Source organism: Pelecanus crispus, chromosome 6, assembly GCF_030463565.1.
Source record: "Pelecanus crispus isolate bPelCri1 chromosome 6, bPelCri1.pri, whole genome shotgun sequence".
NCBI classification, from domain to species: domain Eukaryota; kingdom Metazoa; phylum Chordata; class Aves; order Pelecaniformes; family Pelecanidae; genus Pelecanus; species Pelecanus crispus.
The window spans coordinates 3,861,530-3,886,963 of record NC_134648.1 but is presented as its reverse complement, the minus strand read 5'-3'; the positions used below and the strand labels follow the sequence as shown (position 1 = coordinate 3,886,963).

At 40.8% G+C, this 25,434-nt stretch overlaps 1 protein-coding gene across 10 annotated transcripts in view; it reads right to left on the bottom strand.

The window, feature by feature from the left end:
- The window catches only part of SHANK2 (SH3 and multiple ankyrin repeat domains 2), a 319,997-nt gene that overhangs the window by 10,956 nt on the left and 283,607 nt on the right, over window positions 1-25,434 (bottom strand). For 3 of the 10 annotated variants that reach the window (XM_075713335.1, XM_075713341.1, XM_075713343.1), the window contains 4 exons: window positions 23,017-23,037; window positions 5,539-5,669; window positions 4,119-4,251; window positions 606-3,018 (listed from right to left, as the gene is read on the bottom strand). In XM_075713335.1, coding sequence (XP_075569450.1) covers window positions 606-3,018; window positions 4,119-4,251; window positions 5,539-5,669; window positions 23,017-23,037 — 2,698 coding nt within the window. The remainder of the gene's footprint in view (window positions 1-605; window positions 3,019-4,118; window positions 4,252-5,538; window positions 5,670-23,016; window positions 23,038-25,434) is intronic. The other 7 variants (XM_075713336.1, XM_075713339.1, XM_075713345.1 and 4 more) reach the window with 4 other exon arrangements.

Here is a 25,434-nt window from a genome sequence, read left to right as displayed (position 1 = left end):
AATAGAAAGTAAGAACTTAAACCCCACAGTACTAAGTGGTAGAGATGCTAAATTAACTTTTTAGTACTAACATGAATAGTGCAAAGTGATTTCAATGGGTGATTTTCTAAGATAGCTTTATACTTCATGATAAAGTGGATTATCAGAGGTATCGGCATGCATCAAATGACATCACACAGTGAATGTAAAGTAAGCCTAGGCAAAACCACTTTTTTACCTGTTTGAAGCCAAAATAAGTAATGGGACTAAACAAAAATTAAATTATCACCAGATTTTTAAGAGAAAAAAGTTTTAAGAGAGAAGTACTACTTAAAAATAAATCTAAGAAACTCACATCAAAACAATTGAAAGGTTTGTGGAAACTGTCTTTGAAGTTGGGGAAGACTGAGAAAGCTCCTGCCCTATGGTGTAGACTACAGAAACGTTGGCAATGTAGGAAATTCTTCCCCTCTGTAAAATCGTTTGTCATAGACTATTCATTAAACAAACATATACAATAGAGAGTACATTCTTGTTTAATCTATGTGATTTACGGGGGAAGTTAGTGAAGGGATGGGAAAAAAACCAAGCCTTTATTAGAAAATTATTTGGTTAATTACATTTACCTTGTACTGAGACTTGCAGTTTTTGTTCCAGTAGGTGACTCCAATCCTTCCCCTGGCTTTGAGGATTTCTCTCTGTTCATTTGCTGGAGTATTGAGTTCAATTCACTAATAACATTAGCCTTTGGGCCTGAGAGAATCGGGCTTTTCACCTCCGTCACATCACCCCATAGCTTAGATGTCCTTTGGGGAACAACTTTAGCCATATTGGGCTGTGCGCTGATCGGAGGTGGGGGCGGAGCGGGAGGAGGAATAACAAAGCTGTCTACAGTTTCTTCGATTAGCGCGTCCTTGTAAAGTGCATTGCTTTTGTTGATTATGGGCTTCATTTTTGGCTTAGGAGGTACTGGGGGTTTGTCCACCAGAAATGTTTGCCCATCTGCATAGACTGTACAAGTATCCACGTTCTCACCCCCTTCCGAGGATAAGGTAGAGATGCTGGACACCGTTGAGATAGTGCTGGTTGTCTCTAAGTGATGGTCACTACTACTTCGACTGTCTACCTCCTCAATCCCAGAGTCAGTGACGTTATCAAAGCTGTCAGGGGGTGGCAGAAAGGAGGCAGGCAAACAGTTCGAAAGACCCACTTGCTTTTTACTGTCTAAGGAATTTGTTGACTGGCTGGGGGCAAATGGTGCGGGTGAAGGCGTGCCATTTTTTCTTTGCTTGATCAAGTCTGTTAGAGCCGAACCGGGAGCTGCGCGGTCGTCGGGGATATCAAAGCTGTTGGCGAACTCTAAGGGGGGTGGTAGTGGCTCAGTAAAAATAAACTCTTCATCGATATCGACTGATGCTAAGGGTGGCGGAGGGATGCGGAACGGCAAGATGACAGGGTCGTCGACAGAGCTTGCTGCTATGATGGTTTTGCAGGGAGATGCCGGTGGCTCGGGCGCAGCAGGCACGTTCAGCTCGCTTTCTGCTTCCTCGCTCCCCTCTGGCCTCTCTGGCGGGGAATTTTCAGGGTTCGGTTCCATTTCAGCTCTCTTTTCCTCTTCATCTTCGGGCGTATCATCTGACTTTGCTGTGTCCACGGTATGAACCATTAACAAGCCAGCTGACTTTTGCTGCGAAGTATCCACAATGTTTATCAACATGTTTTTCTTCTCCTCGGCTTTCTTTTCTTTCCCTGCATCTGCTTCATACTTGTTCTCGGTCTCCTGCCGTCTCAGTGGGCCACGAGTATTTTGCCTAGTGACAGTAGCAGCAACAGGAAAAGTCGTTTCAATATTGGGTCTCAGCTTTGTATCGATGTAAAGTGGTTTATTAAGGTCAGCTTTAACAGTGTCTCCTTTGCCTGGAATCTGCTGTGTTTGTTCTTTCATGGCTCTGTCCCTGGCAGAGAGAGCGAGGGCTAGTGGCGAGTTTGGATCTAATAGCTTTCCTGTGACCGGGTGAACGTAATTATCTGAGCTGGGTGCATTCGTGGACTTAGCTGCCCCTGTACTGTTTTCAGTACCTTTCGTTTTGGACGAAGCGTTTAATGTCCTTGAATCACTTTGATTGCTGGGTTCACTGCTATTAAAAAGACTTTCAGGCTCTCTAGGTGCGGGAATCGGAGATGGTGACATAAGCTGTCTAAAACCATCTTCGCTGCTAAACATTGCTTCATCGGTAAATTTAGATTGCCTCATACGTGGTGTTGGTGGTGTTAGTCCAACATCCTCATCTCCCAGGTCTGTGGAAAGGAAGGCTGGAGAATTACGCCTTGCTTCCAGCCTCTTTTCCCTGTCCCTCACTGCTCCAGCAATGGCTGCTGCAAACGGGCTGCTGACACCCAAGCTATCGTCAGGTCGGAGTTGCCCAGGTTGCTCCGAAGACTGAGGATCGATTTCCATGCTGCTCCCTTGGCTGCTTTTCCCGCTGCTGCTGGTGGATGGCTCTTTCACAATAATTGTCGGGATCGGAATAGAGCAGGTCTTTTCTGGACTGTCTTCAACATTGGATTGTTTCACCAGCATCCCCTTCCGCCTCGCTGGTTTGGCCGGCACGTAAACTGCTTTGCTTGCAATCTTCCCAACCTCAGAATATGGGTTTTCCGGCATCTGACCCCTCTTGTTCCTGAAATTTGCCTGAGATGCGGCACTCCGACTGTACAGGTCTTCAGAGTCCAGAGAGTATCGGTCCAGCTCTCGCCTGTAATAGATCCCTTTGTCCCTTATCATTGTTCCCACATTCTCAGGCCTAACCAAAGAAATTTTTGAACCTGAATTCTGATTAAATGGAGGTTTAATAGTTCCATAGCTCCTTGATGTTGGGGATTTGGGAGAGTTGTAGAGAGAGGGAGAAGGTGGTGGTGGTGAAGGAGGTAAGGACTGTGGTGGTGGTGGGATATCTTCAGAGGTGTCAGGCATTGAAAGACTTCTGGTAAACTTCAGCATAGGAGGAGCCAAAAACTGCCGTTCTTCCTCTGTTATTCCTAAAAATCAGAAAATATATTTAAAACACTCTCTTCCACTGGGATCCCCCATATTGTATTATTTCTGTATCCAACCTCAAATACCAGGATGCATTTCACATGACATGAGGCAAATGCAAAATTATGAAAGAGGTCTTTTGGTTTGATCCTACCATAAGCATTCTTTCTTGTTGAACTTCCAGAGACCCAGATGCCAGAATTAAAAAGGATGCTACAGAATTTTAATTAAACCGATCATTGATGTGTAGGCAAATGTTTTGGTTTTATGTATCACCAAGGTAGCTGTAGAGAAGCTCATTTTCTTTGAAAATTATTGAACAGGGAAGACATTCTGTGCAGAAGAGTAGCTTATGACTTGCTCTAGCACTCTATAAACGCATATAATAATGCAACTTAGAAACCTAATGAATTTTTAAGATGCATTTGAAACTTAGCGAAGGGACTGCGAAGATTCTATTGGGGAAAAAATCATAATGTTTCATTTCAAAAGATGACATTATATTATTACAAATACAGCTTTTAACATAAATAAACTGGATGATATTGGGATAATTTAGATACTAATTTTACATCAGCATACTGCCTTTCTAAATTGATAACTAACACTACTAAGATTACTACCAAGAACAAAGCAAGCCCAAATTTGGTCTGCTCTTTTTTCCTCTTTTCTAAAATCATCTGTTGTCATCATTTGGAATGAAAAAGAGGTGAATTGTATTCCATTTGATCAATAGGGATTCCTTTGTAAACTACACAGCATTACAATGCTTTTGCCTCAATAACAAAGAAAAAAGGAATAACATTTTGCCCTAGGTCATGCATTGCAAAGGGCTTGTACTGATCTTTATTGTCTCCTTCTCACTGCCTTTCCTTGTTAGAGGAAACATTCTAAAGAAAGGAATTAAATTATAATTCCATATTACTTGCCTACTGCCATCAAAGCAGAATGTGGAAATTATATCGTCTTACACACAAACTTCTTTTCTCATGAACTTTGTATAAAAAATAAACAGTCATTCACTGAGGTAAAGATGTCGGAGAAATGTGCTTTAAGAAAGAAGCAAAGTTACTAAAAGTATGTGATTAATGCACAAGCAAACTATACATGAGAAGCATTTTACCTATAGATTTTTGTCTTCTCATTGTACCCCGAGGTATACCCAGAAAAGGACCTTGAGGACTCCCTGGTACAGTGGGCGTCATCACAGCAATACCCTGTCTCTCATACATGGACTACAAAAAAGCAAACAAAAAACCCCACAAGCATTAAAGCATGCAAGTCTTTCTCTCACATGTAAATAACTCTTCTGTCATATCTGCTAATTCACTACCCCTTTTACTTAGAATTCTTATGGAAAATAACAAATTTGGTATTATTTTGGGGAGGAGGTGAAGGGAAAGGGAAGGCTGGGCTTTATTTACATGTTATTAAAATGACAACAGCTGTAAGTGGAGTTAGCTGAAATTATTTACAAGGCAATATGTTAAGTTTCCAGCACATTTTGTGTGCTGTAAGAAAAACGAAGCGTGAGCAATTGCGTTTTGTTTCATTCACTTCCAAAAATCTAGCCACACACTGCACGGGTGTTAACGTTCACTCTGCACCAAGCTCTATGCAAGGTTACGCTGGCGGTCAGCATCTCAGCTAGGAACTGAGGAACGGCACCTGAATCCCAACGCACTCAACTCTCCCTCCTTGCAGGTCATCACAAAAAATATTTGTTTTTTCTGCCTCTTGGAATAGCCTTATTTTCCTTCCATCCCAAGCTGCTGAGGACAGCAAAATGCTTGTTGTATCAGGACTGATGTTTTTTTGGAGGGGTGGGTAATGGAAAAATACATCTAAAATGCAATAAAAACAATTATTTTTTCACATGTGAAGTTCTGTGAGAGCAAACTCTGCACCTGAGTAATCCAATTTCAGAGTTCTGGAGTTTAAATTTTTAATATGTGCGATAGTATTAATGTCAATTCTTCCCTTATACATGGTCATGTATTATTTAATCAAGATATTCTATATGCCATTAGGAATAATAAAAAAACTTGCAGTAGGAGAAACCTTCACATTAGTGGAAATTGTGTGGCTGCACTAACTCTGGCGCTGAAACTGCAACAGCATACCTTGACTTTCAGCAAAGTTTTTTAGCTTGGGTTTAGTGTTGTACTGACACCTTCAAGTTCAGAACTCGGTGGCGTCTCACCAGCTCAGATTACAGGCAGAGCAAGTTCACATCTGTTTGAATAACACCGAGGTAGCAATGTTTTTGATGTGACGGTCCCAGAATAAATATAAGGATATAATGAGAAAAGTCTTACAGGGGAATGCAGACTCTTCTGTTAAAAAACTATTACTAGAAATACAGAGTAGACCATGCCTTAAAGTTACAAGATAATAAAAGCAAAACGAGTCTATAAAGCAACGTTTGTAAATTCGTTTCTGCTGTATGCCCTGCACGCTGCCAAAAGGCCCCCTCCAATCAGTGTCAGAAGTGAAAGCAGTACTTCGTAGCTACCACTCACATTCATATCTGTAGCTGAGGGAAAACATCTACTAGAAGGCCGCTGTTTAATAGTTGCCACTCTTGAGTCCACAGTTGCATTGTCTGCAATTCTTGATGGCTTGGAAACTGGTACTATTTCATCCACCTTATCTGTAATATAAAAGTATTCAGTAAAATAAATATCATTTGTCCAACAACTGAAAATTTAAGTATTGCAAGGTCAAAGGAAGAGATTTACTTTTCAAAAAAATGCAAAGAAAAAGGTTTTTTGGCATTTTAACAAGGCAGCGCTTGAGCATCATAAGTCGTGCAAGCCGAGCACTTTTTATTGCTGCTACATAACATGCATGCTTTAGTTTTAAGCCTGCATGCATTTAATGTTTACTTAGTGTGACTCGAAAAACAATCCTCTTCTTCAAACCTTCAAAATGTGAAGGGAGAATATCTATATAGAAATGGAAAGAAGACCTTTAGAAATAATGAATCTGTACAGCACTGTTTCAAATAGAGATAAGCAGACTGTACTTAGTCATCAGAATTTCAGTGATATTTTGGACAATAACAAGTACTCCAGAAGTGCTCTTTTATGCCTATTCTCCTTAAGTAATCACATCTTAATTTATTCACACTCTTGGATTCTGAGATTAGCATTAGTAACTGCATCAGTTTTTTAAATGAAACTTTTATATGTGTTTTATATTTTAATAACTGCACAGTCTGGGAATGTATTTAGTTGTGGTCAGAAACAGACCAAATAGGCAAAGTCCAAATCTGAACGAGAACTTCAACATTTGGATTTGGGATTCTGATCTACCATGTGATGTGATGGTAAAATACAGGGAAAACTTTAATTAAGATCTTCTGAAGTTTAGAGTGTTAGTTTGAGCCCCGTCTCCAAGTTTGGTCACAAACAAGGTTCATCAGTATTTGGTAAATAACATTACTCCCTCAGTCTGAAGACCTCAAAGTACCAGATAATAACTAATTATAGCCTGACAGCTCCTTTATTGCTACTTCTACTACTACGAAACTAAGGCCCAGAGAAATTAAATGACTAGGCTAAGCCAGCAGAATAGGTCAATTTTTGAACCTGTAGCAGAATCCAAACTTGAATCACACCAACAGGTTTCCTTACTACACCTTCCATTGCATTTGCTTTCCCAAGAAAGCACAGACTGCACTGTATCATGTTGATTTAGTGTCTTTTCATTTGAAGTTTCACCGAAGTAAGGATTAATTATATAGCCTGTGGTATTTATGAGTGAAATACCTTAGCCTGGCTCCTAGGCTTCCACAATGTGAGGCAGAGCAATGTTACTTTTCAGCAATTACATCCGTCTCCCAAATGATTGATTATTTGCTTCAGCAAACAAGGATAGCTACTTCATTAGGATACTAGAGACTTTAAAAAAACCCAGGTTTTTGGTGGTCTAGAGATGGTGTTACTATGCCAAGTATCAGATTTAGGGATTTAAGTTTTACCTCTCACTGGAGAGCAGCGCACTCAGGGCCCTGGATATGGATATGGATGGGAATAAGGCAGGAGGAAAAGAGCTTTTGATCCCTCTACACAGTAGATCTGGCTGATGCAAGGATGATATTTTAAATGGGAGAAGAAGAGAGGGAAGAACTTTTAGCCTTCTGGTTAGGAAGAAGGTTGTCCTAGAAGTGGATATTTCAGTGTCACAGAGGGTCAGGGAGCAGGCAGGAAAGGAAAGGTTGAGCAGAACCAGTAAGCTGAACGCTGTTGAAAACTGTCTCACAAGAGTAGTGTTGCTGTTTCTTTTCAATTGAAGTTAGCATTCAATTCTTTTCATTGGTCTGCTTTATTTTTGTGTGTTTTAAATCATCCAGTGGAAGGAGAAAAGGAAAAAAATTCTTAAAATCATCACATGTATTCAAAAATAAAACAACTTCAGGTCACATTCCATAAGACTTTGTAATACAAACTGCGAACTTCTGAAAGAAAAATATCTGCACTTCTGCTCAGCAAAAGGCATCAGAAAGCAAAGGCGTAACCATGAACATTTGACCTACACAGCAAAAATATGGCTAGACTGTCGAATCGTACTCAGGGGATCTATCACCAAGAGCTTCAACTGGGCAGAGATTTCCTGTTAAGTCTCTCCCACCCTTTTTATCATCCCAGAAGCCAAACAACCGGTCTTTGGGATACAGAGAGAAGGAAGTTTTGGAAACTGAAGCACTAGGTACTCAAAATCTGTAAATAAGAAATATAAATATACCATGTAAGATCTGATCCCCTTTATTTTTAACAGACACATGTAACCATATACCCATTCAGACAACAAAAAGCTACAGGGAAAGAGCGATGAGGCTATGACAGACACTTGAAAAGCATGAAAATATTTGTTTGGGGATGAAACATACACACCCTCCAACTGCACTGATTTCGCTAGACAATACTAGAAGTCAGATCCTAATTTTGGATCTGACCAAAATATCAGTTGGTACCAATTCTTAATACCATCTACTATTTCCAGTTGGAAAAAACTTTGTTTTGTGTAAGTTTATTGCAGGTTTCTTGTCTGTAGAGAGGTTCTCAGTCCTTCTCACCCTATAGCTGCTCCCATTCGAGTGGCGCTTTGTGCCTTGCCAAGTCTAGCTAAAGCACTTAGAAATGGGAGAGGAGAGCAGGTTAAAGCTTAAGCTGCTTTGCAAGGAACTCTTTAGGGGTCCCTCGCGTGGTATTTCCAGCGGCAGCACTGCTACATCTGCGCAGCTTCTTCTTTTGCTCTGCTGCCTTTGATGAGAATGCAAAGGTAGAGTGGAGGTTGTCATTTTAAAACTACAACAACAACAAAAAAATTTGAAGCTACAGAAGCAGCCAGCGTGTGGAACGAGATTTATTCTGAATGGCAGCAGCTACATGGCGGGTCCTGCAGAATACGTCAAAATCTTTGCATCTGGCCGCAACTGCACCACACTTTTGAAGTGAAAGCACTATGTAAAATAAAAACATTCTCACTGTATTATCAAACGTGCTAGTTAGGCCAAGAAAATTAACTGGCTGAATTGTATTTAGCTTCATTCAAACTCATCCCAAAGAAATAAGACGTGAGCGTATTGGGACAAACTTTCACTTGCCTTCGCCTTTAACTAGGCTGTTCGTATCCACAGTACCAGTGTGCAAACCATGTATGCACCAGAAACACATGTTCAAAAGGCCGCACATACTGGAATAATTTGTCAGGCTTACTAATCGGCTCCTCTCGCAACCTCCATGTGATCTTAAATACTCTGCAGCATGCATTTCTCGTACCAGTGAGAGGGGAAGCTTACAAGCTTGTGTTGGAAATTCTCTGAGGATACCTTTACAAACAGTTTTAACAAAAGAGAGATAAAAAAAGCCCCAGAACGGGTGCAAAAATTTGCACACGGTGTGAGGTGTGTCGACAGTGTGGCCAAAGAAGCACGCCTCCAATGGCATTCTTAAGAGGAACGCAGCTGGACGTAGGCGGAAGGGAAGAAATATTCTGTAGTGGAAAAAGCCTACACTGGAGGTTGGCCATGCCGGCTGCATTTCATCGTTAAACCGGTCATTTAGCAAAGTACAGCCACAAGCACGCACGCACACACACTTATACGGGAGCAATTTGTGGCTGACTGGCAGAATAACAAAACACTATCTGCTTTATTTTTAATAACTTCAGTCTCGCAGAAAGCCAGGGAAGAAGAGTCTATGGCTCACTGGACAGAGCGCGCAGCTCAGCTGTAATCATAGAAGAGGATTTTTAGGCCTACGGTTACTCTCTAGTATTTGCCAGAGGAGGAATTCATCACGGCTTTGCCATATAAACTCTTCTGAACCTCTACGAGAAGCTACAACGGCATGTTGAGAGTCAAACACAGGAGCCATGCTACACCTGTGATAATTAGTTCCCACCGCTCGAGGGGCTCCTGGTAACAGCATCCTTTCGGAGAACTGTCAGGGATATCACATGTATAAGCCAGTCTGATGCCTCTGCATGCATATAGCAATTTGAGTGCCACTATATTAAATTCCCCCGAGAGAGGCAGCACCAACAGATAGAAAATAATTTATTGCAAAGTGCATTTCCATCGGCCCTGTGGGTTACCAATCGCACCCCTGCTCTGCTCAGGGTGCCAGCCCTCAGGAAATTAGATGGCCTAAAGGCACAGAAAGGAGTTGCATTTTATCAGCATGTAGGTCGTCTCTGATGAAAAGCTCTTAATCACAGACATAGTAGCACAGTACCCAACAGCATGTCATGACTTTTACATTCTCAAGAGGTCTGGCTGCTAGGCAAGTTGCTTTTTTTTTTTCTTTTTCTTAAATAATTAATATCTGTGATAATTACAGGGGACAGTCTCCTCCTAATAGATTTGTTGCAGGAGATGGCTCTTATCCCCGTAGAACACATTGCTTAGCGACTCCTGTTTCAAATCCCCAGACTCTCTCAGAGGAAAAATTATAATGCTGCCCATCAAACCACCAGATCCATCATAAAAGGAGCTTTGAAAATGAGAGTCAGGTGCCTAGATAGATCTGGTGGCACATCACTATACAGGCCCCAAAAGATAAATATGAGATATGATCCTGGCAACATTACTTATTGTACGACATAGCCAAGACATGTGGATTAGCTCCACCGAGGGTCTTAGAAAGTGAGCTTGTCAGACCCACAGAGGATAAGAATGATCATGATCCGGTACAGGCTAACCCCAACACCTCAGGCTGGCATGCCAGAAACACCAGGCAAAGACTGATCGAACACAGTTTTGGAGGCGAGTATTGCCAAGACCTGTATACTTACCACCAAGTCCAGAATGCTTGCTCAGAGGGGATGGGATAATGGAGAAAGAAAACTCAAAAAACAGCTGCCTCAAGAAATGACTTGTATTTGTAAGAAAAGCAATGAATGCCTGGCACAGAGTAAAAAAATGCTCGTATGAAGTTAAAGTGAAAGAACAGAGGCAAATGTTCTTCAAATACCAGCAGCACACATCGTTAACAGTGCAAATATAAACTACAAAATGTTAGACTAACCTAGTCAGCCAGAATACAATGTTAGCCAATGTAGGAAATGGTTGAATTCTGCCACTGATGGCCTTATGGCTAAGAATTAAAAGGACAGGCACATTAAAAAAAACCCTAAAAATCCTATGGTGCGGTTATTTTTTCTTCCCTCCCCCTTTTGCCTGGCGTGTAGGCATGGGCAACGAGGCCCTCTCGGTTATGGCTCTCTGCAGCCGGCCACTGCGACAAGGCAGCGTGGCCTGCGGTGGTTCTCGAGAGTCGCTCGTCCCTTCGGCCCCTGGTAAGCACACAGTGGAGGATGCCACTGCGTCCTCACCAGTCCATGTCGAGGCACAGGTTAACTCGACATGAGGGGTGGCTCTTTGGGAGATGCGTGTTTCAAGGACCTGTGTCCTTGGCTGCTTGAGGAAAGCTAAAATCTCTGACAGGTAGTTATGGATGGCTCTTGTGGAGGTAGCCACAATGCCCAGCTGCAGCTCCATACGGCCCATGGACTGTGACATGAGACCCATGGACTGTGCATGCTCCCTCTTGATATTTTCCAGCAGCTGCACAATCCTACTGTTGGTTTCCATCAACAGCTTCTCTCCCTCTGTTAGCTGGGGCTGCCCTCTCCAACCCCGATCCCTAGGGACAGGCTCAACACCGCGGTGCTCTTCATTCATCTCATCATTTCCCTCCTCCTCCTCAGGAGAGTCACTTTCAAACTGAGGAGTCCTACTGAGTGACTGATCCCCGGGAGACTGTATGTCCATGGTACACTCCGGAGTCCGCGCTGGCGTTTGAAATCCCTCAAAATCCTCCCCAACGTTGCTGTGCGTTTCAGACGAGGACAACGGCCACTGCCAGCTCTCTGTGGTCCTAGCCGGTGAGTCTTCGTCAGAGGCAGGCACCGAAGATTCCTGTTCTTCGGCCGGCGTGGACGGCGAGCTCCCTCGGTGACGGCCGGCTTGCCCCGAGGATCCAGGAACCTCCCCATCTTGTTCCCCAGTGACATCTGGCAATCAAATAGAGGAGCAACAACCACTGTATCTGAGGCCAGGCAGATGGAGGTATCTACATGCATTGGACAACACATAGAAAGAAGCCAGTTGGGAAGCCAGAGTGTATGTGTTTGGGCAAACGGAAGGGCGGACTAAAGTTTAGTGACTGCATTGGGCACGTGGCAGTTGACGTTAGTAACCGCTTTTGGTATAAATGCACACTGTCCTGTACCCAGAACACACACAGCCATGCTGCATCCCAAGGCAGGAACTACCAATTCACCTCATCGTGACTGTGACAGGAAATGCCAGTGAACCTATCAAAAAGCTCACCTATGCACTGCAGTGGTGTCAGTCAGAAATCCCTGGGACGAGCTCAGGGCCAAGTGTCCAATTGAGCTTCCTGGGGTGCCAGATGTGCTCCACCACTGGCTGAGGGCAGCCCTTTGTTGTTCTGAAGCACTGCTGGCTATCTTCGCTTTTGTCCGACGTCTCACGTCACCCCCACCCCCAGTGCGCTCTCTCCCAAATCACTGCTGCAGCACGAGGGTGGCCGTCCACAGCATTTATCCCGCGAGCAATGCCCTCCCCAACATTTGCCGCATTTTCTCGTTCTTTTCTCCAAACGGTAGGCAACGCTATCTGAGGGCATTGCTCGCCAGGATCTCATCGTCTTCTGAAAATAAACTTATTTTTGCCCTCCCCTGGCTACCTCTTCCCTTGCCTGAGGGCACATGGTGGAAATCGGGGTGCAAGTGCTTCCCTGTGGCAGCTTAGTGTGCAAAGAGGCATCGTTAGAGACGTTAACGAGGAGGATATTACGGCTGTGCTTACTCTAAATCCTCCCCTACATAAAATGCACTCCCAAAGGCTAGAAATGGCTAAGCTTTTTGCACCCACAGCGATCACTGGCTCATAGCAGAGCGTGATCTGCCCAGCACCATTCTTGATTACATGAGTTGGTGGCCGTAACTCTCACCCTTTCCATGCTTCAGATAAAAAAAAAAAGAGTCCACTTCGGTTTTTTGGGGGGGACAATTTGGTCATCAGAAATTAATCTGGGGCGGTCTGGCTAAAACGTTGCAGTATGGTAGCCCAAAGAGCCTGCATTCCTCACACTCAGGCAAGGGATACGTGAGAGAAGCGCTGTTGTTGCTACGACTGTGACCTGAACAGCAGTGGCTGACTGTTGCTAGCTGGCTGGCTGTGCTGCTCACGCTACAGCGGTCTGAATGCCACATCGGTGTCATGCCTACTCTCTGGCATCCCAGTCTTGAAAAATTTTATTCTTAAAGGACTGATTTCTGCTCTTTGAAATACTTGAGATGCTGCTCTTCAGACCTCAACTTGAAGCTGTAAGCTTACATCTGGAAGGTGTTGCTGAGGTCATGTTAAATGGTACTTCTGGTTCTGTTTATGAATCGGGAGTGGGGGGGTTGTTTGAGTTTTTATTTTTATTTTTTTATTTCATATGGGTTTAAATGAAAGCTCCTTCTGACAGACCCAAGGATCCCTCCTCCTATATATCAGTCCCTGTCTACCCTAATCCTAATGGGGCACTCATTATTTCTACACCCAAGTGCCTCCAATATTATACTGTTCTAAAAGGGATTCTCTGTGGCTTAATATAATTTTTTTTTTAAATGCTAAAATAATGGATATTATTTGTGCGTTTAGCATATTCACTCCTTCAAAGTATTCACATTCAAAGTATTCACATTCTGTCTGTGTCTGGCCGGACTGTCCAGTTGCATGTTTTATGGAAAGTGAGGATGAAATTGTATTTGTAAAAAAGCATGAGCTCCTTATGAAAATGAATTTTAGGGACAAACTGTCATGCAATCATTGGCTCTTCCACTCTGTGGAGATTTGAAAGGGACCGTATATCAACCTAACTGGAATAACTGCTTCTTCCTTTGCAATTCTTCTCCCCCTTTGCCTAATACAGCCGTAGCTGCAATCCTTCATTAACAAATCTCTCTGAACAACTACAGTGTAGGACCATGAAATTATTTCTCAGCATTTTCCTCTTTGAGTACACATGAAAAAAAGAACAAAAAAACCAGGGGACCTATTTTTACCACACATAGCAAACACACATTTCAGTTAAATTCTATGGAATCGGAGAAAGGTAAGGGATCATATATATTCATTCTGGTAGAGCCACTGGTCATACAAAATGTCTTTGTATTTCTTTTGACATGCCATCAGAAAATTCCCCGTATTTGAAAACTCCATTTTCCTGACAAGTGTTCTAAACAGAGCCCACCTAGCAATTGGTAAGTAATAGAACCAAACTAAATTAAAAGTAAAAAACTGAAGCAAAACAAAATAAAAAACTCCAAACCCCACATTAATTTATGAGTATTTCTGTAAATAGTATCACTGAGTTTAGTTTGTTCAGATTCAGGGGGATCGTAACACTTTGTTATTTGTGCATGTTTACACATTTGCCAGAGGCTTGCGAACAAAAGTTTCTCTGAAAAAGCGTAGTAAATTTTTTGCAAAGTTCCTAATTCTGTATGGAAATTTACCACTTGCTAGCCTCCTAATCAGTATTTTCAGCCTTTCAGAGCCGAAAGAACAGCATCTGGCATAGGTGACCGATAACACAAATGACAAAGGGTACAAGCAAACAGTCTGTGAAAACCCATGGGCAGAAAGTTAATTGTGGAAACTATTGGCGAATACTTATGAATAATGAATACATTCACAGGTTTTAGGATAGGTTTGTTACCTTGACTAGCAAGGAAAAGGAGGAATGTTCATAACTGTTATTACTTGTAACAAAGTGTTCAACGACTCTAGTAACTCCGGTTTCTGGAAGCTTTATGAAGCATTGACATAGGGCATGGGGAACCGAGGGTGCGCTACAGGCATGGCCTTACACAAGCTTTCGTTCGCTACAGAGCAATCATGGGAAAACTGCCTGAAGGTCAACGGCTGACACCACCTTGATGCATGTGTCAGTCTCTGCCCAGTAAATCCATTCCTTGATGACCAAAGGTCGCCCTAAATTCAGACCGGATCTTGGTAAGACGATTGCACCAGCGGCCAGGTTGGTGCTGTGGAAAAGGTGTGCCAGTTACAGTAGGGGCACCGGAAAACTTGGTTCGGCCAGAAACTGTCCTCATCGGCCAGAGAAGAGCTTTGGACAGCTGCCGACAGTAGGATTAAAGCTGGCTGAAAGAGTTACCTCAACTAACTGCCTTTACCTCATTTCCTTGGGAAAGGGGTGACTCTCTTTAAAAAAAAAAAAAAAAAAAAAAAAAAGAGGGCACTAAGACTGTCAAGTCAAAATTGGCTATGGACCAAACTATATATCCACATGGTTGATCTTACTCGGTTGTTAATTGGCTTTAAAAAACCCCTCTCTTTTAAAACCAAGCTTGCAATACAATGGGTACAAAGAAGAACAGCTCGCTTCCTTAGGTGTGGAGCAAAGGGAAGAGGTCAGATTCTCTGATCTTTCTAGTTGTTTCCACCTTACACACCATTCCTGCATGCAGCATTTTGCTCACGGTGATACATACGACTTACAGGCAAAATAGGTCACTTATGCCTTTTATAGGTATCTTTATATTTATACCTAGTGACACCAGCCAACAAACTGGCAGTCTCCAAAGTTGTGACTTGCTTCCTGTTCCTAAACTCACGTCCCTTGCTCTGACAGGGCATGACTCCCATTTTGATTCTTAAATGACGAAGGGAATCAGAAAGGAGCATGCATATGGGCTAAAGGAAATACAAACATCCAGAAGTCAGTGACCCACTGCACTTTAATGTTAGTGTTTGATCACTGTGAGTACTATGCAGCTATTTCCACAAGTCACGTGGGACTCACAGGTGTCTGAAGACTGGGTTTTGTTCTACTGGGCTGATTCTGTTGTGTTTAAAGAAAAAATGAGATCTGTTATTAAAGTGGTCCATGTAGTAGTAACTAGTGAACCTTCATCAAAGTCCTGGCTATCTTCCTTTCTTTCCTCTTAGACAGGTCCTCTTTCTGCAGCGAAGCCCGTAGCTGGCTGCCTGCACGGGTGTTCGCACTGGGCTGATAGAGAGCTTGGTCTGATGTGGTAGATCAGCAATTGCTCCTGGTGGCCACAGGAGAACTGCTCCATCTTTTGAGCCTGCAGGGGTGATCTGTGATTTGCCCGATCCTGTTCTGAACATGGTGATTAGAAGCCAGGATTATTCCAGCCTTTAGGTTCCTGGATGTGTCCATCATTTTGGAGCACTGCTATACCGTGCTGTCTCTTTGCACCACAACATTCATGACCAGTGAGAGTCCTTTCAGGTTGTTATTAGACATATTTAGGATTGTAGCACTTATTGGGTTGAGATACAGAGAGAACCGAACAGTCGATTCAGCTGTAGGGATAGAGGACTGTGACAGAGGCCAAGAACAGAGCAGGGCTTTGGATATAGACAAACTTTAGAGACATCAGAGGTATTTCTTTAACTTTTGTTCACTGAAGAACATTTGAGATTTATGCCTGTGTTGTGCCTTACCTGCCACTTGGACTGGCAGTTGATCCCTCCCCTGAGATGTGCTGCTCTTTAAGAATCCCTCCTTTTGAAATCCCACCATTTCTGTTTCACCTCTGCTACTGGATCGTTGCCTTTTCCATTATCTTTCCTTTTCAGATTCCCCACCAGTGGAGCTGGACGTGAGGGGTGGGGTACCGTCTTCCTGCTGACAGGTAGGTGGAGATGTTCCTTGGCCACAACAAGTGGGCCAGGAGCTCAACAACAGCGGTAACACAGTTGGGGAGCTTCCTGGGACCTGCCTCTGCTGCTCTGGACCTGGGCCTCTGCCTGTATCTGCATCATGCCTCCTGGGGTGGGTGCATTTTTCAAACTGCTTAGGTACCAAGGTGACAGATGCCTTGTAAATACCTAAGATAGATACAGACAGAAACTGTACCAGGCGCAATCAGTTATGCAAAACTTCATACAATGCCAATTGCACCTATATGCTGTAGTATCACCCACCTTTTCTAGCATCTGCAGTCAACCACAGTCAAATATTTGGCACATGTATTTTTCCTTTTGAAAAGTGATGGGAACACAGGACATTCATTCTTCCTTGGTGTCAACAGGTCTAGGCACATAGCCCTTAATGTCAGGTACTGCATATGCACATATTTTGTTCCATCGCCTCCCCTAAATATGAGTTTGCAAGTTTAGTTTAATTTCTTTCATTAGCCGATAAAATTTGTTTCCTTGTCAATAATCTGCAAAAATCAGTTACATAAGCAGTACTAAAACTAAAGGGGTAGCCTTTACGTGTGCTCATTAAAAATGCACGGAGATTTGTTTAAACTACATAAAAACATAGCTGTGGTGTTGCTTTTATCTTATGGATTAATTTTTTAAATTTCTTTTATTTTTAACTATAAGTAGCTTGTTTTTAGCATAAAGACCAGGAGTCATTACGCATATAATTAGAAGTTTGCATGTCTGGGAAAAGAAAAAAAGCATCTAAAACAAGTAGGTGCACTTATTTACATTGTATTCCTTTTAGACTTTGTCACTTCCCATATATATGCAAAAGACCTTGCCCTGCTTAGTTGGTAAAAGAATAGCTGGGAAGTAATTTGATAAATACTTCAGGGTGAATGTCTGTGGGTGGAGGGAACTATGTAAAGGACAATTTGGGCAAACAGTACGTATGGGAATCTAGACAACGCTTTCAAAGAAGCAGATGAACAAAATCCTAGAACAGCTTTCCAGTACTAATGGGGTGGTAGCAGAAAGATGAGAACCTACTGATTTCAAAAGAAAGCTTGGTCAGACCATAGACGTTCATATGATAATGTTGCTTGTCATAGAAGCAATTGTACTTGATGAATAGATCTCTAGTGCCTCTGGGGAAAACCAGGTGACTCCTACCTGCAGACGGTTAAAAATGGATCTCCGTTACATTAGCTATGCCCACTGAAAACCAATGTCTTTCCGTTTAGCTATTCAAATAGCAATAGATGTATAAAAATTTGTCAAAGACCAGAAGTAGGTAAAGTATAACTAGGCCTTCAACATACTGCTAAGAATTTCAAGACTAACCTTAGCTAAAGCATTGTTTCAGAGATTTAAATCCCAATTTGTTGTTTACGGTCACATTTAGAGGAAAGAAACAACCAGCTCAGCCTACAGTTATGTCATGTAAATGTATAGTTAAAAAATATACAGAAATGGAATCATTTGAGTTTTCATTTAGACCATTAGGCTAATCCTCATAAATCTGCCACCACGAGCACATTTTAATCTGGAATTAACTTCTTCCAGCCCCACCCCAAATGAACAATTTGCAGGATTGTGCTTCAATCACAATGCCGAAATCAAATATTTACCATACTGCAAACAACAGGCAGAGAATATTACTTTAGCAGTGAGCATAATGAGGAAATAACAAAAGTGCTTTGCAATACAGTCAAAACATAAGCCATTTGAAACACTTTCCTTCTATGCAAATTGACTAAAAATACTTTTATGTTCTCTGGGATACTGTAAACTCTACAAAGCACACTAAAATCCAAAAAAGGGAAAATTATGTAAAATAAATCAGTAAAACATAAAAACGGTTTAGTGACTAAAATTAATCATTTAACATCGAGTATCTATAAATACCATTACATGATTTATGAAAATTAGTTGTATGTATTCACAATAAAGAACTATCAAAACTTTCTTGAAAGAAAGTCTTATTTGTGTTTCTAGGGCTGAAAATATCTTCACATTAGTACATATAAGTCACATTTACATATTATAATCACACCATCAAAAGTAATTTTAAGGAAGGCAGAAAACTGATATGTTCAAATTCGTTCTATAGATACAATTTTCAAGTACCAGCTCTTTAACAGTATGTTCAATTAATGAAATAATTATACAGGCATTTAAAATGCACCTGCAATCCTGAAGCCTTACAATTCAGCCTACCTTGAAAGAGGAATGGTCATTGTCTAACAGTGGTTTCTGTTTAAGAACAAAAACAAAGCAGAGAATATAGTCAATACCCACTCCTACCCTGCAAGCCAGGTGGAATTTAAGTGGCACTTTGATGTTCTGTTTAAGAGACAGCATTTGAAAATTTGGCCTAGTCACAAAAGAAAGACAATCAACCGAAAGAAACCAAAAAGAAAGGTGGAGGACCTACGACACTTGCAGCCTTCTCTGCTCTTACACGTACTCTCACGCTTCCACACCGAGGGGAAAAACCAAACAAACTATGATGAATTCTCTAAAAACATTTATTTTTAATTATATTAGAAATTAATTAACATGTGTATATGAACATTTGAAGGAAAAAAAAAGAGAAATAGCAGCAAAGGGAGTTTTGAGATGAGGGAGATAAGTCCTTCATCTCCCTGGCTCCTGAAAAAGAGAGAGAACACATTACAAGTGTTGAAAAAGTTTTCCACTGCCCTAACTGCACCACGTTGGGAAACACATGCAATTTTTACCGTTCCTCAAGCACCAATTTTGAATATGTGGTTAGATATTCAATTAATAATATCTGAGCATAGACAAGTGACACTCACATCTGCCAATGTATTTTAATTCGTCTGTTTCCAAATGCTACAAAACCCACGTTTTCTTTAACACTTACAATTCCTTTTCCAACTTCTTTTATACCATTGTCTTGTTTGGCTGATGCAGAAAGGTTTTGCAAACCTTTTCAATTACTGTCCTGTAGTAAAGAAAAACAAGTATCACAAAAGGGCGCTACGTACTCAAGAATAAGCTGATAAATTCAAAATAATACTAGTGTAAGCGAGGAGAACACCCACACAGAGACTCAATGGACCTCTGCTCAGGTTTCCCAGTGTTTTCAAAACATTAGTTAAAGCTGCCCACCTCAAGCAACATAAACCCCGGGTTGAAGAAGTGTTCAGTACTGAGAGTTACCTGTTAATTTAAGATTCTGTGCCAGAAGTTGCTACTGAGCGCATAGCCAGCTAGGCGCCAAATTTTTTTTCAGTGGAAAACATAGGGTTAGCATTGTTCTCCTTGAAACATGCCAACTTTCAACACTTTTCTCTTGCAAAGTGTTTTAAAAGCACATATGTCATAGGCATGGTCCTAATCCTATACCTTCTTACACTGCTGTGGACTCTCTGCAAGTTAGACTACAAGTCACAAAACCTATAACCTTGCTACATCAACAAAAAATGGGACCCGTATTTTTTCACACATATACTTCACAGATTCCACCCAGAGTCACTGCGTTATGCTTGTGAAAAATGACAACCTGATGACAACCTTTATCTCATTATTATATTGCTATCTCATTAGAATTTCAAATGTGTAATGCAAATCAATTACTTACAAGGATACCCTTCAAGAATTCTTCATTAAGCCTGATGCCTTTTGCTCTCATCTTCGAAAATACAGTGTCTGGCGAAGATCAGAAAACCTTCTTCCTACATAGAAACGCTGCAGATGCTGCAAACTAGCAGAGGAGTCGATGTTGTGAGTGCTGTAAAAGTTGCTTTGATGGTATTTCCGTTGTTTCCTGCAGACAAATCTCCATCATCAACTCCACCACAGTGAAATAAAAAAATGAATTTTGAACCCAGACGGCTTTGCGAGTGGTTTCTTCAAACATAACATAACACCGTAAGGTAATCCGCTGCTTGGCATTCATTTATATATATTTGCTCTGCAATTTCATTGTTTCAGATGCCATTAGAATGTGCCACCTTTGAAACAATGGACAACAGGAATGGGATGAAGTGTGAATGCTTATTGCAGACAGAGCTAATAATATTTCTTTTGAATGCCATCAACTGATATTTTTCTATTCAAATGCCACTAAGACTTGATGCCAGGTAACAATATTCTGTGTTGATGGTATCACAGTTATTCTGTATCTGAGAGGTGGTGCTAGCATCTAGACTGTTCAAAGGAGGAAACTCCTACATTTGTAGTTGGTACACTGTTGGCCCACATCAAAACCCAAAGACCAGTATCAACACATATCGAGGGATTATTTTCTATTGATTACCATACCAAACCTAAGAACAAACCAACCACTCCCCTAGCTCACAACTGACACTTGTGCGGCACTGTCAAAGTAATACTTATTAATGCAGAAGAATTATTTATCTTGTCATTCCCATTTCACTATGAAAATTTTGCCTGCTCTGTTCTTAATTTTGTACCTTCTTTTAGAGGATTTTTATATTAGGTTTTTAAAATTAAACACTGTCTGCTTTAGCTTTCACTGAAAATCCCAAATTACTCACTAAATCAAAGCCATGCCCTGGCAGTAAAAAAAGCTTAGGAGCACGAAACTTTTAAATCCTGTATCTAGACAGACATTTACAGATTTTAGTTTATGGATGTGTTCCTTAAGTATCATTTAATTTAAAAATTCTCCATCCACAAGATGTTATTGATAAACAAGTTGAAACAAAAACTGAAGGAAAAACCCTTTAAAAACAAGCTTTTCATGAGCCACGTAAACTTTTTATGAACAGAGTTTAATCTATTATTTTAAAATATTAATTTTGAAATGCTAATGACACCTATTTTCTGTTGTGATGATGAAATTTATGACCCAAAAAAATGCATTGGGAGTTTAATAAATTTTCTTTTAATGTTTTATTTTTAGAATATTTTCAAATCTTCATTTTAATTTGCCGCATTAATATTTTGGGTATTCTTCAGTATTAATGGGCTAACTACACATTACCTAGAATTATATTTTAAGTGCTGCCTCCAAAAAATTGCTGCCACAACTAACTGTTAGTTTATGTGTTGCCATAATTTACTCATTCAACCATTCTTGAAAACCTACAAGTCACAAAAGAAAAAAGAAGGCGTATTCCCCCTCCCCGATACCCCACAAAATCCAGAAAGTAGATTTACTATTGAAAACGCGTCCCCTCCAAACATACATTTTGAAGTTGGACGCTATCTTGCTGACTCAGGCAACTACTGTAAGCAGAAAGTCAGTGGCACAGACGAAGTACAGTTTACATTTTAGTGATTCGTGCTATGTAACTCCACTAAAATGATAATACTGCCCATGCCATACTGCTGTGAACCTGAAGATTTTATTAACTATCTCTTTAAACACAAACGTCATATCTCCTATCCTGAATGCAAAAATTACAGCCTATGTCCTTCCCTTCTCCTATCCTCCCAAGGAACTGGAACCCTCTCAAAAGACAACCAACAAGCCCAGTCAAACAGAACCACAAAAGCCATTATTTTCATCTTGACGCCTCCCTCACCTATTCAGAAAACAGAATTTTTTGTTGACAGAAGACTCTACGATAACAATGTGAAGATTTTTTATATGCTGCCAACACATATTTTTCAGAAAAGCACCAGTAGCAATGGGGTTTATTCTGTCATATTCTCTGAATGGAGAACAGAAAATATCACTCGCTGGAACCTCTGTTAGTGACCTGACAGGAGGTCAGGAAAGAGCAGAAAAATAAAAGAGTGGAAAATAACCCGATTTTGTCCTCTTTAACGTTAAAAAGCAAAAGCTTCACTGTTGAGAGAAGACACTGCCTACAGCCTAGCTTTCCTTTCCATGACTGAACTTTGTCGAAGAGCAGGACGTAGACTGTTTTACCAGCTATCACCCAGGGGCTCAGGGAGGTTTGAGACTCCTCCGTGGGCTAGACGCCATGAAAACGTGTAAATGACACAGTCCCTGCTCAGGAGAGCTTACAATCTAAGAAAGCAAGATGACATACAGGAGTATGGAAAAATACAGCTAAACACAAACAAACTCTCTATACATACATATACAGTTACATTTATAAAAGCTATTAAAATAGCACCACTATTTCTACCTGCCCCTCTGCCTAGCCATCATTCCTTAGATGAGTGTTTAATAGGGATCATAGGGGAAGTGGGTCTTTAGGAGAGATTTCAAGGAGAAGGTAGTGGCCTTATGAATCAGTTCACGGAGGGCACTCCATGCATATGGGACAGCGTGGAAGATGTTATATTGAAAACTTAAAATTGTGCAGAGCAGCATTTCTCCAGGTAAAAAGTTCAAGTGTTGTGTGCAAGATCCCTATTTCCTGAGACAGAGACAGTGTGGTTATGGGAGTAACATTTGGCCATTAAAAAGACAAGTGAAATCACTAACGTAGGACTACACTGAGGATGTGTTACTGGCCACATACTCTCTGCGGCCGCCAGTTAGCACGGTAACTGTGAGGAGATGACATGGAAGGGTTTGGAAAAGAGTTGGATACAAAGAAGGAAAAAAAGGCAAGATGAAGGAAAGGAGACAAAAGGAAGAAATGTGGGGAATATTTTCAAATGTAGTCTTCTGTTTGAGTTCTTAGTGTGTTTGCAATTTATCAACTAAATAACTAAAAAACATATAGAATAATTAATGTACATCTGACACCATAAAATAAACTGGACCATATGCCAACATTTACATTATGTTATTATCCTTCACTATGGAAAGGTGAGAAACAGGTTAAACAAGAGACAAAATGCTTCCCCTTACCCTTCTTCTTCCGTACTGAAGCTTGGAAATAGAAAGGGAATGAACTGTGAATCAATTCTGAAGGTAATTTTTATATGCTAAATCCTTGTCTGTCATTTTGAGCATAAAACATTTTTCTTCCATCTTAGAAGTTAGCCTCTCCCTGCTAGCCTCTACTATGCACGTATCTATCAAACCACAGCAGATAAACAGCTTGGCAAAAGCACAGTTTATCAGGGTTTATACCTTAACTGTAAGAAATTGCTCCCCTGCAGGTATTAGGGATACGCATACAATTCTTTTTTCTAAATTCTTTTTTCAAAACAGTAGTTGGGGCAACTTATTGATGCCAGGGCTTTCAAACTACGATAATAGGGCATTTTCAAATCTTTGCAGATTCAAGTGGAAAGGAATCATTAGCACACGTTTTCTGCCATATTTTGGATTAACTCATTTGAAAGAGAACAACTGAGATGGTCTGCTCAGTATTATGGAGAACCGAGTAGCTAAAAACGTGTCAATAAAACCGTAAGTAGAGTTCAGAGCCAGGCAAAGGAAGTGACTGTAAAGACTGCAAGATGTATAAATTTTTTTTAAAAATGATGTCGTTTAGCTTAGCTAGGAGAAATTACAAAAATAGATACTCTAAGGGAAAACAAATGGGGAATTTCTAGTTATCTTTTTCTTCTATTACATAACAAGGGACATTCAATAAAATTAAAGGCATCACATTTAAAACCAATAAAAAGGAAATACATTTGTACACAGCACATAATTAGCCTGTGGAATTCTTTGCCACGAGACATTATTGAGACCATGAGCTTCTTCAGTTCAGAAAAAAGATTACACATATATATTGATGAGAACATCCACAGTGTTCGTCTTCCTATTATTTTGCATGTATATGTTATGAAACAAATGTTTATTCATTAGATAGTTTAATGGATATAAAAATGTGGGTGTTCTCATAGTTCATACAGATGTCCAATATATACACATATACATATAAAGCTATATAAATTATATATAAATACACACATACAATCTGTGTTTTATGTCAGAAGACAACTTTTAAGTGATGATAGTGAGATCATTTTCTCTTTGGAAGCTTGTTCATTGGTTGTGCAATTTAAGAATTCTTGTTCCTTCTGCTAACAGCCCTTTTACAGGACCAATATTAAAATAGGTAGACCACAGATGTTATTTATAACAGTAGTCATATTGTTTGCTAGGGTGGCAAATGTTCAGAGTATCACGGAACTGGTATTTACAGTCTCGTTTAGGAAGACGACGAATTTCTGCCATGCTCTAGTATTACTACAGCTTTATTAGGGGGGACACACTTCTGGAACACACTTCAGGACTATTCTTCAGAATGGTAAAGTCTTGCCACTGTAATATTTGCCCCATCTGGATAAAGATATGGATGGGAAACGTGCTTAAAGATTCAAGTATGTCCCATGGCTGCTAGTCACAAGAGTTGCAGTCGTTTCTGCCAGCCGATGAGAGCAAATACCAGATCAAGTATTAAAACCTGAGCAGGGGGGTGAGAAAGCTAAAATATGATCGTCTTCATTGCAGAGGTGACTTTGCTATTAATAAGCTACTTTCCCCTGGAAAAGAGTGCTGCTTCTCTCTGCTTTAAGAACAGTATCTACTACGTAAGATTGAAAAGTGAGAGAAATAGAAGAATACCCTCAGTTTGAAAGTGATTTTCAGAAGGGGATAATGAAGGGGGGAAATGGTGCCTAAGTATTTCTGTCCCCTTGGGAAAGTTTTTCGATAAGCCAGCCAAGTTTTATAACCTCTTAGCACTCCATGAAAGGAAAACAAATCAAAACACCCAAACCCAAAAAGTGGCTCCAGAAATAATATTTTACATTTTAATCCTGGAACAAAAATTATGGAGCATTCACAAACTGTTGAAACCTTTAGTCAGGCTCCTAAACTTCCTGGCACAGAAAAGTCAAATTTTCTGAGATCTGTTAGAGCTAAATAATCAGAGTGTTTCATTCAGTCCTGTGAGGAGCGGCTGAGGGAACTGTGGTTGTTTAGCCTGGAGAAAAGGCGGCTCAGGGAAGACCTTATCGCTCTCTACATCTACCTGAAAGGAGGTTGTAGCAACCTGGGTGTTGTTCTCTTCTCCCAAAGAACAAGTGATAGGACAAGAGGAAATGGCCTCAAGTTGTGCCAGGGGAGGTTTAGACTGGATATTAGGAAAAAATTTCTTCACTAAAAGGGTTGTCAAGCATTGGACCAGGCTGCCCAGGGTAGTGGTTGAGTCCCCATCCCTGGAAGTATTTAAAAGACATGTAGATGTGATGCTTAGGGACATGGTTTAGTGGTGGACTTGGCAGTGCTAGGTTAACGGTTGGACTTGATGATCTTAAAGATCTTTTCCAACCTAGATGATGCTACCATTCTATGATTCTATCATTT